The 18,972-nt window shown below is 46.6% G+C and overlaps 1 protein-coding gene across 1 annotated transcript; it reads left to right on the top strand.

The window, feature by feature from the left end:
• Positions 1-216: 216 nt before the first annotated feature.
• Positions 217-18,238, top strand: IYD (iodotyrosine deiodinase). The gene is made up of 5 exons (XM_047101241.1): positions 217-394; positions 9,906-10,097; positions 12,363-12,522; positions 15,889-16,045; positions 18,056-18,238. The coding sequence occupies exons 1-5, from the start codon at positions 217-219 to the stop codon at positions 18,236-18,238; spliced, it is 870 nt and encodes a 289-aa protein (XP_046957197.1).
• The last annotated feature ends 734 nt before the right edge of the window (positions 18,239-18,972 follow it).

The following is an 18,972-nucleotide window of genomic DNA, read 5'->3' as shown; positions in this document are numbered from 1 at the left end:
AAAAGCGAACGCACCTGGGCATTACCAAACCCACAACACACCCCCAGTGCACACGCCGTGATCTTTGCTCCTTTGCAAAGTCCTCTGAGAGTCACAGAGTTCACCCTGTCCCTCCCACAGCTCCCTCTTCCTTCATTCCTCGTTCCTGTCTCTGTTTGTTTAAGGGCAGTGTGGGAAGTGTGTGCGCTGTTCAGAGTGAGAGTCAGTCTTACGACCATGTTTTTCCTGACTCCAGTCCTGGTAGCAGTTGTCTGCATTTTGATCGTGTGGATCTTTAAGAATGGTGATGGAAGCAGCAAGAGACGGAAGGGGGAGCCCAGAGCCAGGGCCGAGGTTCATCCCTGGGTGGATGAGGACCTAAAAGACAATACTGATCTCCACCAAGGGGAAGAAGGTAAGGACACTGGCCAGGCCACTGAGCTTGTCCCATTTGCGTTTTTCTGATGAGCAGGGCTTCTGGGGAGGAGGAAACACGTGCGGGTCAGTTTCATCATCAGCCTCTACTATGTCATCAGAGACAGATCATTTCTCCCAGGGGACACCTGCTGGCACCAACCCACCCTTGATTTCTGGATCAAGAGTCAGTAAACAGCTGTTGAGAGAGGCTGACATTTTCCCTAGCTCCATTCCTGCTCCGGCTGTTAAAATCTTGGCCAAGGGGCACATCGCAGGCTGGTGGTGGCCATGGGGAAAGGGGTCGTGGTTTTTGTTTTTTTTTTTAAATGTTTATCTATTTATTTTGAGAGGAGGGGAGTGCAGAAAGAGGGAGAGAGAGAATCCCAAGCAGGTTCCGCGCTATCAGCACAGAGCCCGATACGGGGCTCAGTCTCACGAACCACGAGATCACGACCTGAGCCGAAATCAGGAGTCAGACGCTGAACTGACTGAGCCACCCAAGTGTCCCCAGAGTGGCCAGGTTTTAATCAAGGACTTGGAAATGTAAAATGTGGCATCGATCTAGGGGCTCGCTACTCTTCCTTGTGCCAGTCGCCCTGTGTCCTCAAAGCTGGGTGTTCAACTTAGTGGACAAGGCAAGAAGTAGGCAACAATCAGGGAGTAATGAGGGGCTGAAGGGATCATCAGGGCCTTCAAAGAGGTGCGGGGAGCATGGGGGTGCAACAGGGAAAGGACGAATCGGGCCCGGCCAATTAATAGGACAGGAAGAGCAATGGTTAGGAGGCACCTCAGATGACAGGAGCAGAACGAGCGTAAGAGCAGGGACGGACCCTCTGAGAAAAATGTGGAGGAGATGGGAAGACCTCACTGGTAAAGGCGGTGGGGGGAAGGGGGGAGGTGAAATGGGGTGGTGACCATGGGCCCAGTCCTGGCTGATCAGGGGATGAAGAGGTGGTAAGGAAGCAGGCAGGGAGACGTTCTTGAGGAGCCTTGAGTGATCAGTGTTGGATGTGCCTCGGAGGTGGGTTCGTGGGATGGACTCGATTTGGAAGAGGCTCAGTGATTCTCAGCTGGACCGGTGATGCCCCCGCCTCGGAAGAGGCCACCTGGACATGTGCGTGGGTGTGTTCGTGTATGGGCACGTATGTGTGCACGTGTTCTGAGTTGCCCTGATCTCAGGATTGGGGGTGGGGTATACAGCTGGCGCTCAGTGCGGGGAGCCAGCAATGCTGAATGTACTGCAGAAAATTCAAGCCCAGGCGGCCTCTTGGCAGGGCTCCCTCTCACTCTCTCGCTGAAGGACATCCCCCCCGAATGCCAATCCTGCCCAGTTGAGAAGCACTTTTCTTGAACAAAGGGACATCCGTTATGAAGCCGTGTGGTGGTTTGCCCTGGTAAGGATGGCCTGGATGGTGGTGGCGGTGGGAACGCAGAGGAAGGAGTGAGTCAGGGCGGAGTTAAAGGAAGAACAACGGGGGTTGGTAACAAATTGAATCTGGGGAGAAGGAGAGGGTAAGCGCTGGAGGCTGGCAGAGGTGGAAAGACCCTATCGTACATGGGGGAGGGGAGAAGAGCTATGCAAGAGAAGATGTTGAACATAGACAAAGACGTGTTGGATTTGAGAAGATGACACGTCTAAGCAGAAAGGGAGAGGGGGTCCAGGCGAGGGATCTAGGTTGCGGACACGGATTGGATAGTCCCAGCACAGGGTGGTACTTGGAACTTATAAAACTGATGAGTTCTCTAACGGGATATTTGCTGGTGATAAGACTGAGCATAGAACGGGGGGCACCCGCAACTAAGAGGGTCTGTGGTGGGAAAAAGGGACCGCAGAAAAGACCACCTGGGGAAGGAACTCCAGGATATGGACAACAACAGGCTCTTAACAGAACACTGGCTGTGTCCACTTAGCATCGCGTTTTATGTATAGTAAACCACTCAATCTTCAAGTCAATACAGCAACGTGGGCACTATTATTATCCCCATATTAAAGATAAGGAAACTGGGGCTCAAATCCGCTAAGTCACCTGCCCAAGTAGGTAGTGATAGAGCCAGGACCCAGGCACATAGCCAGCTGTTAGACTGCATTTCTCATAGGAGAATAACCTAGAAGAGAGAGGGCAGGAGATGACCAGCGGGCCTAAAAATTCCCTGCGAGATCGGAGGTAGTGTGCCTTAAGGAAAGGCCACTCAATCTGCAGACTTTGGGGGTACAAGAGGGATTGATAAGGCTGGTGGGGAACCAGGGACCTGGCGCTCGACTGAACGTTGGGAACACAGAGCAAAGCTGTATGGCCCTGTCTCGTTCTGCTTGTTCATTTTTGCAAAATCCTCTGCCTCTTTCTTTGTTCCTCACATGGAAGAATAAATTGCACCTTCAGTGGCCTCCTCAGCAGCCACGGGCACCTCTGCCCAGAATGTAGGGTTCGGTCTCTTGTCGGAATTTTTCTTGTTCACTTAAGTGACACCTACTGAGGTCTCAGAGGTGATGGGTGAGAAGCAACTTTTAAACCCAGGTTTCTCTGCCACCCAAGTCCCTGCGTCTAACCCCTGGATGGGTGGATACGGTCTAAGAGAGGATTCAGTGCTGGCACTGAAGGTTCAGAGGGGACCGGGTAGGGGTGTCGGCTGGAGAACCAAAAGGACTCCATTACTGAAGAAACATGGAGATGCTTTTGATGACGGCAAATGGATACCAGATTCAAACCATGTGGAAATTAATTGTAAGAGACAAATCAATAAAATAAGGATTATAGGCCATTCTAGTGCGACTTAAGGAAAATATGGGTACCAACCCCACCTCCCCCAGCTTTGGCTCACAAAGAATTCTTACTCCACCGAATCAGCATGCGTGTGAGCTGCTTGGAGAATAAATTCGGCATAATTCAGAATAAACAGACATTCGGCACAGGCTTGCTTTAGGGAGCAGTCAAACATGTGTCTTGTTAATATTTTCTTGTTTAACTGTAGCAGAGGTCTAAGGAGGAGAAATGACAAAGAGGAAGGCTTGGATTGTCTCCCTAAAGTGAGCCATAAATCCTGTACAAACATGCTCTAGTCAGGCCCAGGTTCTTGGAAGCTCATGGAAATGGAGATAGGAAGAGAAGATATAGGGAACACATCTCATCAGGATGTGTTTGTTTTAATACTGGTGGGGATATGTCTTCACTTAGCTTTACTGACCATCCAAAAACTACTGTCCTCATCGAAATTTGGTCCCGGATTGTCTAGTCACTACTAAGAAAGGCTAGTGTTAGGGGTGCCTGTGTGGCTCAGTTGGTTAAGCGTCGGACTTTGGCTTGGGTCATGATCTCACAGCTTATGAGTTCGAGCCCGCATTAGACTCTGTGCTGACAGATCAGAGCCTGGAGCCTGCATCAGATTTTGTGTCTTCCCTCTCTCTCTGCCCCTCCCTGCTTGCTCTCTCTCTCTCTCTCAAAAATAAACATTAAAAAAAAATTTTTTAAAGGAAAGGCTTGTGTTAGCAATTTTATATGGTTCTACCTAACACACTGTGTAACTTCCAAGTGAGAAAAGATAAAATGGGGAAAACTCAGTCATACCAGTGGAAAGCAGGAAAGGTAGTGGAGGAGAGAGGCAAGAAAAAACCATGTGCTAGAAAAGTGAGCTCAGTGATGAGGATAGATATATGTACATAGATACGCATGTATGCATATGTATATAATTTTACAAATCTCACACACAAATTGATACATCTCTGTATGCATATGTATATGTATGGGATATATTTGTATGTAGAGAATGGTAATAAGCAATTTCAGGGTTTGTGGCTGGCCGTTAAAAAAAAAAAAAGCCTGTGTTAAAATTATGGCCTGTGTGGGTAACACCTGAGAATTAAAATGTTCCCACAGACTTGGGGAAGGACAGTTTTTTTATGTACCCATGATAATGAGCAGCCGTTGGAAGAGGTTTCAAACCTGTTCAACGAATAGAGGACAACTCACCTCAGTAAAAGCTTAGCAAACCCACCAATCAGTGGCAGCCTCTTACCTCTGAAAGCCAATCAGGGATGGATTCACTTCAGTACCAGCCCCTCTGGGCACCAACCAAGCAACAACAGTTTCAAACAAGTAACACTGTTCCTACAGATGATATCAATCTTTTTACACTCCAGGGAATCCACTAATTCCTGAACTCCAAGCTTCTCAGCCAAGTGGTGGGCTAGAGCTAGACGATGGGAGGAGCAAGAACCAACTGTTAAATATTCAGGAACATGGTGAGCCATTTTTCACTCATCAGCTTAACGTCACGCCATGATGGGAGTATGTGCTCAATGGAAATTGGCAAGTGCTGCAAATCAGGCCTCCTCACCCCTCTCCTGGGGCTGGTTTGCCAGCACACCACTGCCAAAAATACCCAAAAATACTATAAAAGGTCAACACTCTACTGTGTTCACAGAGATTCTCCTTTGATATAGGAAGGAACAAGTCTGGCTTTGTCTTTGCATTTCATTATCCTTTGACACATACACCCATTAATACTTTTACATGGCTAATTTTAAAAGGTTAGTTTACCAAGATTCCTGTAAGACCTTAAGGTTTTAGGGCAAAGGGCAGGTAGATTGAGATGAGAGATTAGCAAAGGGAAAGGACTTGAATGGAGTCATTGTCTTTGAGATCAAGTCCGGGGGAGCCCTAGGGGGGAGGGTGGACCAACACAGGGGGCACTGGGGATACCACAAGAGATGATGGGGCTCAGAAACAAGTTCTGTCAAATTCATTCAGGATATGACAGGGGAGGAAAAATTTCTCTCTACCCGTCAAGATTCTTACATCTGATCTAAGAATTAAATTGCCATGAGACGGATTAACAGGAGGGAACAAACAATTACATGTGCTTACAGTTTCAATAATAAAATTGAGACCCAAAGAAATGATCAAGGCAGGCAGAGTTTACACATTTTAGACAGAGGCAATAAACTTGTGAGGAATCAACAGGACAAAGAAATGTTTGGGAGCTTCAATTAGTAAGAAATTCTAAACAGAATTTGGGCTGAGGTAGTAGATTAGTAAAAAGTAACAAGATTTGTTTCTAAAGCTTTCTTGGCTGTAAAGTTCATGTCTCTGGCGATGAGGATCTCTCTCTACTTTCTAGTACAGGGAGAGTACCTTTCGTATGAGAGATTTACTCTCTGCTTTCAGGGAGACAGAGGAGGTCAGAGTGTCCTTCCTGTACTGGCTATTTCCTAAGTAGCTTCAGTTCAAAATAATCAGTATGCCCTTGTGGCACATTTTGGGGGCAGCCTGCCCTGCCCTGAGTCCCTACAAAAGCATGGCTCCATTCAAGAACTTTCCACTAACCACCCCCCCGATTCCTCAGGCCCCACACACCTCGGGAGCTGCTGGTGAAATATACTGCAGGGAGCTGGACAATTGACAGCCCTACGTGGCAACAGAGTGATGGCTAAGGCAGCTGGGAAGGAGGTGTTCTCAGGGCAGGTGTGGAGCCCTGACCTCGCTTCAGCCTCACCCTCAGCCATATTAATATTGCTTCTCAATGTTCCCCAAAATGCCAAGAAGGGCACAAGGATGATGTGACACAAATTGGCCTTCTAGCTTCATAGCTAGAAACTAGTTGGCTCATTTGCAAAGATTTTGAAGTAGAACTCCAAAAACACAAAAGCAATTTATGTGGAGATGCAGCCCCAAACGAACAAACACAAAAATACCTCTGTGTTAACCATGAGAGAATACACATGGCCTAGAGCTTCTTGGCTGTTGGACCTAATGGTGCAGTTTAGAGATCCTTGGCATTAAAGCAATGATGAAAGGTGAATTGTCCTGGGTGTCAATACCAAACCCCAAGTGTGGCAGTATAGGTTGCGATCAAAATGTAGACTATAATAGCATCCATTTGTTTTGAAATATGTGGGCTTTATGCTCGAATGAATCCTCTAGAGAGGCTTGGCTGGTGTAGCGTGGAGGCAGGATGACTAGAGTTTACAGAGGCTGTTCTCTCCTCTTGGAGTGAGGAGGTCAGGGGGAAGGGGAAAAGTGGTACCTTTGGTATTGGTTCACTGCCCTGCAGTTCCCTGGGTGCTTTCTCTCCAAGCCCTCCCCCTTCCTCCCCCCCGCCCCTCCACTGGCAAAATGTAGACCATCTGCCCCGGGAGAGGCTCCAGGAACAGCAAGCTTTTCAGGACAATCCACTGACTGGCCATTCATCTACCCTGCTCGCTGATAACATCCAGGCAGCTGCTGCTTCATTCTGCTACAGTGGGAATGTTTACCTTGGACTTTACAAGCTGTGGAAACTGCCAAGTCATGAACCTGGGCTGCCTTTAGTTTATACAAATGCTGAATGGATATTAAGAGTTGGTAACTTGTCTCTCACACGGTTAGTGAGGCATTTCATGCATTTACTCATTTACCACTTGCTAAGGACAGAAGTCATCAGACTTCATAACAAATGACGTGAAAGGATTCACGGGCGTTAAAAGTCTGTTTACACATTTGCGAAGTTCAGGGTTGGCATTGATGACATCTGGGTTGGGTTCAGAATCGATTGCTAGAAACCTGGAGGTGTTTGCTGCCCCTCCCCCGTCATACCCACTTCATTTAACTGAGCAACTGTTAATGGTCCTTCTCATTAAATGTGTGAACTGCCCTGGCTAGTAAACTTTATACAGATAAAGAAGTTTCTCACTAACAGTGGTGAGGAAACCACAGTACTTGCTGGTATTGTCATTGGGGTTTTCAGCGTCTTTGAAGTCATTTCTTCTTGACTTTCCCTCCCGGGTCAGTCTTCCGAGACCCAGGAGTGAAGTACAGTATGTGCGTGCGAGTGAAGGAGAAAGGTAATTCTCTACCTGAACTCCACCTGGAACGTCCCAGACCCTCAGGGCCAGGCACTGGATCCCTCTTGCTCTTTTCTTCTGTTCCTGTTGTCATTCTCATCTTTATGTGAGGGTTCCCAAAGTGACATCCCACCTTCTGGACTCAGACTTTTACTTTCACACTTGACATCTTTTTTTTTTTAATATATATATTTTTAATGTTTATTCACTTCTTGAGAGACAGAGACAGAGTTTGAGCAGGGCAGGGGCAGAGAGAGAGGGAGACACAGAATCTAAAGCAGGCTCCAGGCTCTGAGCTGTCAGCACAGAGCCCGATGCGGGGCTCGAACCCACAAACCGCGAGATCATGACCTGAGCCAAAGTCGGATCCTTAACCGACTGAGCCACCCAGGCGCCCCTCACGCTTGACATCTTTGCTTGAACAACTCACAGGCATCTCTAATGTGATAGACTGATGATTCATACCCCTACTTCCTCATTGCTCATCCTCTGTCTCAGTAGATGGTCCCACTCTCTCCTCAGGTGCTAAAGCCCACCCCCTGGGACTCATCTCTAGTCCCTCTCTCCCACCACTCCTGACCACACACCTCAGCAGGTCTTACCATTTGTATCTCCAAGATCTCCAAGAATCTGTCGTTCTTTTGTGGCCCACCTAGTCCGGGCCAGCATTCTGCCCTGGCTTCTCAGTGGTGTCTCGACCACTTCACTTTTGTCTCCCTCCAATATATACATCACTCTGCTTTGTTTTTTCTCACTCTTATGTTTTCTATCTATTGGTTTCTCCTTGCTCTAGATATTTCCTTCTGAGTTATCTTCCAGTTCGCTAATTTTTTTCTTTAGGTATGTATAAATCCTAAATCCATCCTGCTTTAAATCCATCCATTAAGTTCTGAATTCTGTTACTTTATTTTTCAGTTTTAGAAGTTTAGTTTCTCATATTTTCTTTGTCACTTTTTATCATTTCCTGTACCCGACAGATTTATGAGTTCTAAATATAGTAATCGTAGTTGTTTTATCTTTTGAGTCTGATAATTCCAATATTTGGAGACATTGGAAATCTGATTCTGTTTTTAAATATCAATTCTGCTGTTTCTTGCTCAAAATGTTTTGTTTCTTTTTATGTCTGATTGTATTTGGTGAATTGCTGGTAATTGTACTTAAAATTACTTGTGTATTGACATTTGCTTTTGCTAGGCAATGGAGGTATTTTCAGGCAGGACCACCTAATTCCAAGTTCAAGTTACAGGCAGGACCCACCAAACGGTATTACACCTTGGGGGCTGATTTATTTAGGATTCATTCTTTCTTTGAGGATGTTATCTTGGGGTCCCAGCTCATTAGCCTTCCCATGGTGTATAGGCCTGGGCTTTGATTCCTGTCATCCTCAATTCCTGAAAATATGAAAATAAAAATTCAAATATGTAGAGATTGGCAAGTACTGTCAGAAGAAATGTGGCTTCTGTGCTTACCCACCTGCAGATTCGTATTTCCCTTCAGTTTTGGCTTGGGAATTTCTTACTACACTGTCAGCAATATACTGATTTTTTTTTAAAAGACTTTAAAAGTACTTTATTTCATGATTTTACTGGTTTTCAGCTCATGCGAGATTGTTTCAAACAAACTAGTTCACCATTGATAGAAATTTTCATTCCTCATCTTTGTGTAGGTAAAACTTTCTTTTTCTTGATTTATAACCAGTGGAATTTGGATAGTCAGTAGTCAAAACCAGAGTTCAGAATTCTGTAGACCAATTATTTTCATTTTTTATTGACTCTTTTGAGCTGATAATCTTGCAGACATTTTTGAGAACTTTATTTCTTTCTCCCCATTGGCCATCTTATGATTGTAGGAGAGGAGAAATAATATTCCCTCTATCTTTTAGGTTCTTGGCCGAGACCCCTCCCCCATTCCCCCCCATAATAAAAGATAGATTAAGAGGAGAAAAAGAAATAGGAGCTTAATCACATGTATACCTACCGTATACATGGGACAGGCCCAGGAAACTTGAGTAAGTCCCTGAAATGGCCCAAGTCACTACTTAAATACAATTTTCAACTAAAGACAAAAGAAAGACGTTAGGGGAAGGGGATCCAGTTAGGGGAGGTTATCAAGAAAAGCACAGTGTTTGGGGCGCCTGGGTGGCGCAGTCGGTTAAGCGTCCGACTTCAGCCAGGTCACGATCTCGCGGTCCGTGAGTTCGAGCCCCGCGTCGGGCTCTGGGCTGATGGCTCGGAGCCTGGAGCCTGTTTCCGATTCTGTGTCTCCCTCTCTCTCTGCCCCTCCCCTGTTCATGCTCTGTCTCTCTCTGTCCCAAAAATAAATAAACATTGAAAAAAAAAATTAAAAAAAAAAAAAAAGAAAAGCACAGTGTTTTAAGCTGGGGTAAGGTGGTTGTACAGATTTAAGTCCACCGTCTCCATTGATAAGACTTTCTTGCCAGGGTCATCCTTTCCTTCTTGGTACAGGGAAGGCTTATGGGTGGGGATTTCCTTCACAAAAGTACATGTCCCTTACAAAAAGGTAACTTCTACTCTGGTTTTCAACACTTTTCTTGTGTCTTTTGTTTCTTAAAAATTATCAGCTCAAAATAATCCTTATGCCAAAGAGGCGTACCACGGGGTGACATATTCTGCTCTCCTTCATGACCAAGAAGTGCAATTTCGTTTGTTGCCTTTTTTGTTCTTATTTGTAGATGCCAATGACTGGCAAGAGTCAGAGGAAGACGTCGAACATATTCCATTCTCCCACACCCGGTATCCTGAGAAGGAGATGGTGAAGAGATCCCAGGAATTTTATGCACTTCTCAGTAAAAGACGGTCTGTGAGATTCATAAGTAATGAGCAAGTCCCCATGGAAGTCATTGATAATGTCATCAAAACAGCAGGTCTGTAACCGTACGTTGTGCTTTTGAGAATGTCCGCTGCAAGTCACAATACTGGAGCACTGCTGAAGTTCAAACACACTGAATAAAGCCTAGAGTGATCGTTTATTTATAAAATCTTACCCTGGTGTTGCCTGACTGCCAGAAACATGATTTCTGCTTTCTACAAACTTTTGACTATTACAAACTACCTGGGACCAGATGTGACAACAGTTTAAAACTTCTGAAATTATTGAATATTAGGATCTTTTATTAAGAATAAAAATTTCTGAACATACTATTATGCATTGGAAGAGAAACATCCCCTTAGTTTACCCCCCTCTTAAAATACATGCACACACACACACATACACGCACATGCACACACACACAGAGGCTCACTCACATTTGTGCATTTCTCTTTTTGGAACCAAATTTTTTAGATTACACGCTCTAGTACTGTTTTCTAATAAACTGGCAAAATGTACCTACATGAATTTGCAAAGTAAACCACAGCAAGACAAACCCATTTTCTTTTTTTTTTTTTAACGTTTATTTATTTTTGAGACAGAGAGAGACAGAGCATGAACGGGGGAGGGTCAGAGAAAGAGGGAGACACAGAATCTGAAACAGGCTCCAGGCTCTGAGCAGTCAGCACAGAGCCCGACGCGGGGCTCGAACTCACGACCGTGAGATCATGACCTGAGCTGAAGTCGGACGCTTAACGGACTGAGCCACCCAGGCGCCCCAAGACAAACCCATTTTCAACATGAATTGATATTTTCACAGAGGAAAATAAAAGAATTATAGAAAAAAGGGGGGAAGGAGATGTCAGAGAAATCCCCTATTTGAGAGTCTCCTCTGATTGGAGTATTACTCCTATATAAATCACATCTAAGTTCATTTGCAAAGATTATTGCATGGCCATTGTGAATGGGCTCTCTACGTTTAGCTCTTGACTTGCATTTCACAATCCAATCATGCTGTCTTGACTGTAGGGAGTGTGGGTGACAACAAGAGCCCCATCAAGCAGGCAGTCCTGACCCCCCTGGTGTAGAGCTTCTGCCATTAAATTGCTCACCAGGAAGAATGGAATAGTTGCTTCTGAAATAACCTATTCGTGGGTCCTTGTGGTCTCTGGCTGGGAACGGCGGGCCATCTCTAAGACAGCAGGGTGACACCTAGATCAGAAGCTGGGCCTGGTTGGAGTCTGAAAGGGGATTCTAGCTCCTTGGGCACTGAGATACACTACTGAGCTCTGTACCAGGATCCTGGGGCTGATCCAAGTGTGGGCTGAGGCTTCCCGTAGCCCATGAGAGCTGGGAGACAGGCTCTCGTGTACTGAGCACCCAGGGCCAAGAGTTCTCATGTGTCTCCAGTGGGACCACAAACCCCACAGTGCTGCCGTCAGTGTCCTGATACAGGTACCAAACAATGTATAGTTGAGTTACTTCTCATGAGTGGTCTTTTCCTTTTATTTAAAGTTTGTTTATTTTGAGAGAGAGAGAAAGAGAGAGAGTGAGCCAGCCGGGGAGGGGCAGAGAGAAAGGGAGAGAACCCCAAGCAGCCTGCACCAGCCCAGAGCTCACCACCGTGCTCGAACCCTTGAACCTCGAGATCATGACCCCAGCCAAAGTCAAGTGTCAGGCACCCAACTGACTGATCCACCCAGGCGTCCCTCTCAGGGGTGTTTTAAAAGCCATTTGACCATTTCAATGTTACCATTTTCAACGAGCTTCATGACTCTATCCTTTTCTAAGAATATCAAGGGGCACTTGGGTGGCTCAGTTGGTTAAGTGCTCGACTCCTGGTATCGGTGTAAGTCATGATCTCACGGTTTGTGAGTTGGAGCCCCACATCGATTCTCTCTCTCCCCCTCTCTCTCTGCCCCTCTCCCTGTCATGCTTTCTCTCCAAATAAATCAACTTAGAAAAATAATATCGAAACAAACAACATTTTGGAGCATTTGGGCTGTTAGAATTTCCCTTCTGGGTTCCCTTAGTTCCCTTACATAGGAATGTTTTCCCCCCCACATACTTAGAGAAGTGGTGATAAATCCCCATAGCCCTGGAACCACTGGCCTCGACCTCAGTTAGTTGGTTTGTAGCCCCTAAAGTGATGCAGAATGAAACAGAGAGGACAGCCACATACCACAATCTGTGACCAAGCACTTTGCTCACCAGGTGATTGAACTTCGTTTTCAGCGAGTGTGAGTTACTATACCCATTCTTAATGACCATTCTCACATTTTCGTGTTTCCATTTCTGCTTTTAATGTTATGGATGATAGGAACTGCCCCAAGTGGGGCCCACACGGAGCCCTGGACCTTTGTGGTTGTGAAGGACCCGGACGTGAAACATAAGATTCGGGAGATCATCGAGGAGGAGGAAGAAATAAACTACTTGAAAAGGATGGGACGCCAATGGGTTACAGACCTGAAGAAACTGAGGTACAAGAGTTGATGGGATGATTAACCTCTTCTGTGCCTTAGTTTCTTCATCTGGAAAACGGGACTACCTAGGATTTACTTCGTTATGAAAATTGAATGTGCAAGCCTGCTTGTAAGCACATAGAATGGTGATGACAAGTCGGAAGTGGCACCATTGGTAAACAAACAGGCTTCCACCCAAGTAGTCGTAAACACACCTTTGAGGACTCACTTCGCTTTTCTCCCATCTAGAGTGTAAGATCGTGGCATAAAGATGTCTCGGGACGTTGACTGAAGTAAATTACATTTGCTAAAGTGATAACATCTTCCAAGTAATCTTAGCACATGGTTAGCAAGAGCAAACAATCCGTGCAGTTAGGCATCTCTTGGGCATCAGCAACTGTGTGGGCTTCCTTATCTCTAGGAAAGAAGTGTGGGGGAACTCACTGTAACTAGGTTTAAGCCTGAGCCCTCGAGCCCTGGGGGAGGCCCTGCAGGTGTCCATTTTCTCTCGTAGCTGCCCCTGCCAGCCACATGTGGAGTCCTGTTTGCCCATTGAGGGGCAGTCATCCCTCATAATGTCTCAGATGCATTCCATAACTTCTCTGTCACTTTTGTCATCATGGGCCCGTCACCTTCCATTGTTTAGACTCTGCTTTGTCATTTACGGAGTCCTCTTTATAAGCACGGCCCTCCCCACAAAGGCCACTTCCTTTCCCCTCCAGCGCGCTCTGAGGCTGAGTGTGAGAAGGGACAGTGGGCAGAGATGTTGGTTTTTCTTTCTGAGAAGGGAAGCTTGCTCTAGTCTTTGGCATTTGGAGTGCAAGGGTGCTCACACCGCTGGTCCCAGCCGCGGGCCTTCGGTGGCCAGTCCTGGGGTGTTTTGGGGTGTTATCCGACACCCCAGTGTGACACAAGCTTGTGATAAGAGAAAAACAAGAAAAGGCGACCAGATTGCAGCCCTGGGGGCAAGGGAGGAGTATTCAGGACTGGGTGATGGGAAGAGGGTTTCTTGGCTCTGTTCCTGTTTCATTTATTTGGCCCCAGAGGTCATTTTCTTTCCTAAGATGTTTAAACCCTATTAAACAGACGCCCTTATGGAAGTGTAACTTATTACCATGCTCTGGAACTAGCACAGACTATTAATAATAAATATAAAAATTTCACTGCATATTCATGGGAAAAAGGGGATGGATAAAAGTTGAGTTCCTACCCTTAGAGAGATGTCCTGCTCTATGCGTGCACAGTGCTTACAAAACGCTGCTGGCCCCTGACGTTTTCCCCAATGAAGGCAGAATTAGTCGCTCTCTTGTCTCTGTGCTCAAAGCCCCTAATAGGTACCTTCTGTGCATCTAAAATGGCCACTTCATCACATAGCATTTTGCTTATTGGCTTACTTTTCTTCTCATTGCATAGGCGATATTTTAGAAGCCTTATGGACTTTCTTTGCGGGCAAAACGTACACGCGCATATATACATAAAACGCTAGGGGTCCAGGTTTAAAAATGTCTTACACCATCGAGAATAGTGCGGTTGCAGAGTAGGCAGTTGAAAAAATGTTAAAGTGAGTTGCAGATGAGCATATATCCTGACATCCTAGGCACAAGGTGCTAGTTGTCCCTTCATTAATAAGTCTCACTGCCGTGTTTTTATCCACGGTCATGTGATGTCATAATAAATTCTTGTGAACCTGAGCAAGCCAGAAATATTAGATACCAGTGTGCATTTAGACCAAAAAAAAAATAAGTACAAAAATCATTAAAAAGTATTAATCTGCGTTTGAACAAAGGCACACTGCTTCATCTCTGTCTTACATTAATTTCTTTTGAATTATTCACTGCAAGATAATATCGGTGACCATAATAATGCTAACACACACATAGCAATGTGTACTGGGTGCTTTTCTAAGCCCTTAATATATTTGACTGATATCACCCTCACGATAGCTGTATGAGGGGACAGCACGTTTTACATATGTGGGAACTGAGCCACGGGAGGTCGAGCAGGTTGCCCAGCATGACAAAACCCGTGGGCTCCCGGAGTTTATCTTCTTTCTGAACAACAAGCATTCTTCCTCTTCCGCGAGGAGAAAAGAATTGGTAACAGCCCAATGTGGACGAAACTGGCTGAAGCGTGAGAAGGCAGCTTGGGAAATGTGACCTGTAGAAGTTAATAGCATAAGAGGAACCATAGAAAACCGCACAAGTGAGTTTAGTATGTTGGAAAATAGTGACGCACAGCTAGGCTTAAGGTGGAATCACCTCTTGTTTATTAATGACATAATGTGTCCCAAGAAAAATTCTAACGTGTATCATTGCATGAGTAGCACTTTGAGTATCTGAGCTAGAATAAAGCTTTCGCCAAATGTATGGATTAGGGTAACGCGATGGAGAAAGATATGCTCCTTAGCTGACAAGCAAAACTCTCAACTTCGTATTTATACCTCACGTGAATTATCTCCCACTCTCACAAAGTTCACTTCCTTTTCTCCATCACTGGGCTGGCAGCATCACCATCTTTGCACCTGTCATTTTGGTTAAACTTCACCATCACCTTCTTCTTCTCCTTTGCTTCTGTACCAGACCTGTCAGCTCCAGCTTCTACGCCTTCCCGAATTCCCTTGGCCCATTGCTATTGTCTACCTTCTGGTCCCCCTTGAGCTTGCCCCTTGCCCACAACCATCTACCTCTTCCTAAAACAGATCTGATCGTGTGATGCTTCTGCTCAGAAGCTTATAGTCCCTCTCCATCACCTCCCACACGAAGTCCAGGACTCTGCAAAATCCGTGCGTAACCTGCCAGCCCACCCGTGCTCCACCTCGCACCCCATCCTCCAGCCTATCGGGCTTCTGGAAACTCCCCGACCTGCCAAGCGTCCTCCGTCCTGACTCTGCCTTTACTCGTTGACTCACTAAGATGTCCTCCCCAGTGCCCCTCTCCATCCAGTCTCCAGCACCCCACCTCGAGGGAAACTTTGGAAACGCTCTTCTAATATTCTTATTCAAAATTACCAACACTTCATTTGGAGGGTTCCTAATGCAATTGACTTATATTTCTTTAATATCACCTACCGGGTTTTAGCTTGCTAAATTTTACACACTGCCTTCTGCGTTATAGGCTCCTTGTTTGTGCCTTTCTGCATTTCATGTGCCTTGCTACACTAGGCCCTCGTTAACACATGCTTATTGAATTGAGTGACCTTGGACAGAACACTATAGCGAAGACACAAATAAACGACCGAAAGTCCTTTTTTTTCCATTTAAACATAAAGGACGGGAAAGTGCTTTTATTTTAGATGTAAATAAGATAAGGTTGTAAAGGGAAAAAAAAGAAAGACCGAAACTCATTAAGAGCAAAGAGTCTCTGGATTACCTTTCTTTCCCTTCAGAACCAATTGGGTTAAGGAGTACTTGGACACAGCACCTGTTTTGATTCTGATTTTCAAACAAGTACACGGCGTCGCGGCAAGTGGCAAAAGAAAGGTCCACTATTACAATGAGATCAGTGTTTCCATTGCTTGTGGCCTCCTCCTTGCTGCTCTTCAGGTATGTTACCCCCCCCCCACCTCCATCCCACCCCAAAGAGAGGAGCGATCCTGGAAAGCCAAACAGTGGCCTTATTCACAAATTTCGGCGGAGTTTCTACTTGAGAGACACTTGGAAGCTGTTCGTCTAAAGTTGAACGCCTAGGGGCGCCTGGGTGGCGCAGTTGGTTAAGCGTCCGACTTCAGCCAGGTCACGATCTCGCGGTCCGTGAGTTCGAGCCCCGCGTCAGGCTCTGGGCTGATGGCTCAGAGCCTGGAGCCTGTTTCCGATTCTGTGTCTCCCTCTCTCTCTGCCCCTCCCCCATTCATGCTCTGTCTCTCTCTGTCCCAAAAATAAATAAACGTTGAAAAAAAAAATTTTTAAAGTTGAACGCCTAAGACACGTAGCTTGGTGTGAAAAATGCCCCTGGAAACCTGGACTGGTAGGTACGCTGCCGCAACGCGCTGGAATCCTCTTCTGGAAACATCACTTGAGGCTCAGAAAAAAATGCCCACTGCGTTTGCTTTGGTCTGTAACGACACGAAGCTCCAAGGGTTTCGGCAGGCATGCTGCCTCGCTGGGCTCGCTGTCGTCCGAGCCGGTGGCGTGATTAAAAAGCTATAAAGAGAAGGCTCTCCTAGAGCTCCTTCCCTGGAAAGTCGAGCTTACGTGGCCTTGCACTGGAAAGACATCTATGTGCTTTAAACAATTCCATCTCTGCGGTATGTGGGGTCGCTGGAGCCATGCTAAGCATGAGACAGAGCAGATTGAGGTACACCTTTTACAGGATTCAGTTCATTCACTCAACTCCTTCTGTGTGGCAGGTCCGACGGGAGGGGGGAGGGCACCACGGAGGTCTTGCCTCATGAACTGTGTGTGCATTCTGGGGTCCTGGGGTAGAGAGAGACAGTGAGCACGTAAAAGAAATGAGGCAAACATGGATGGTAAGTGCGAGTGATCATACTTCCAAGCGACAATCGAGTCCAAAAAACTACACGCTTCTTCACTAACTCGAAGCAAACTTTATATGGCGAAAATACCTTGCAAACTACAGTCGTGGCTAACACAGAAGAGGAATAGGCTTTTAGATTACTTGAGAAGTTTACCTAGAGAAAGCGGCATCTCACTTCCTCCCTAATGCTGTGAGCATGCAGATAAAGGAAGTGATGTGCAACATCGGACCACGCGGACGCAACGTTCATTCATGCATCTGCCGGACGAAGCAAACGGTGCACAGAGATTTTTGAGCTCTGAATCAGCAGCCTTGTCACGTTAGTGTTGAGTTTGCTGCCCTCTAGCGTCGCCTCAGGCATGATTCTGAGCGTAGGTCCTATTTGCGAGGGAGGAAAGAGGAATCTTCCTGACGATGCTCCCCGTCTGCACAGATCGCGTAGCGACCGGACCAAAGAGCCTGTCCTGTAGGACTCTCAAAGGCGGTTCTAGAACTTCTGTCTGGCTCAGGCTTAGCGGTGACCCTCTGACTGGGAAATCAGAGGGGAGGGAGGTAGCTTGGGAAGCATCTTGAAGCTGCATGTGATTTTTATTAGGTGTTTATTATCCGGAGGGCCTTGTAGACAGGTTGAGGGAGTAATGCCAGGCTACTGAGCCTCTGTCACTGGACGTAGGTATTTTCGGCTGGGGTGGTCCTCCGCCTGCATTGCTGGTTATATAAGCATAGGAACTCCCTGTTGTTTGAGGGTATACCCCTTCCTTGGGTATATTTGGACCCCCAAATTTCCTTCCATGAAATAACCATTCCTGTGTCTTAACCATCAATGACGAATAGGACGAGTATTTTTCTTCTTCAAGAAGCTTCTTACTGTTTGGTTCAAAGCATGTGGCGACTAGGGAGGTTGAGGAGAACAGGTGAGGTTTAAGGTCCACCTGCCCAAGCTGGCGGGCTCTTTGCTGCCCAGCTGCAGGGAAATGATGGGACAAGCAGGCCTAACGGGGACCGGAATGTCCCCAGGCCACAAGCAAAGTCGTGACTTCCATTGAGTTGACACTGTATTCTCTCCCCTTCTGTCGTAGAATGCGGGACTGGTGACTGTCACCACCACACCTCTCAACTGTGGTCCCCGTCTGAGGGTGCTCCTGGGCCGCCCCACAAACGAAAAGCTGCTGGTGCTCCTTCCCGTGGGATACGCCAGCAAAGAGGCCACGGTGCCCAACCTAACACGGAAGCCTGTGGATCAGATCAGGGTGACCGTGTAGGCGGGAGCCCATCTGGGACGCGGGCAGACGACGGCCTGGTCCTCTCTTGTCCCTCTTGGGCCTGCGGGCTGCTCTTCCCACGGGTGTTAGGTCTCCCCAGCACCTCCCTCCGCTCAAGAAACCTTTCCGCAGGAGTCTGAGAGGCTCCTAGCGTGACGAGGTGAACATATTCTAGTAAGAGGACGACAGGTGCTTGTCTTCCATTTCCCATCTGCTTTGGGGATGCATGCAAATTTTACTAAGAACAATTTCAAGATTTTAAAATTGTTCCAGAAAAATCCCTGGTGATTCTTTTTCTCTCTTACACCCTAAAAGCTCGTATATAGCAAAGATTCATCAGAGAGTTTAATGTGGCCCCAAGAACTCAGCTCCGTGATCGTTCTTGAATTTGCATTTAGACGAATCAGATAGCCTCTGCCCTCTGATTTCTGGCGGCTCTTCGGCCACGGATGGGCTTTTGAGATCCACTCTTTTACTGGACTTCATGGTCATCCTGCCAGTTTTTAGCAAGCAACTAGCAAACTAATGAAAGCGTCCCAGGCCCGGAACAGACAAGTGCACGCCGAGCAGGTGAACCCGAACTGGCAACCATGCGACCACGTAAGGGGACAGTCGTGTCATCCGGCGGTGCATTGGAGCTGGCTCGCCCCAGCCTGCGGAAGCGGATTGTTCGATATTCAGGAATTTGGTGAGCCAGCTGTTAAACCATTTGCTGCTTGGAATCTCCCGTGGTG

Source organism: Lynx rufus, unplaced genomic scaffold, assembly GCF_022079265.1.
Source record: "Lynx rufus isolate CCGP_SWC_20201006 ecotype Redwood Valley unplaced genomic scaffold, mLynRuf1.p SCAF_6, whole genome shotgun sequence".
Classification (NCBI taxonomy): Eukaryota; Metazoa; Chordata; class Mammalia; order Carnivora; family Felidae; genus Lynx; species Lynx rufus.
Note: the sequence above shows the minus strand (reverse complement) of the source record. Positions and strands in the feature narration are given on the sequence as shown.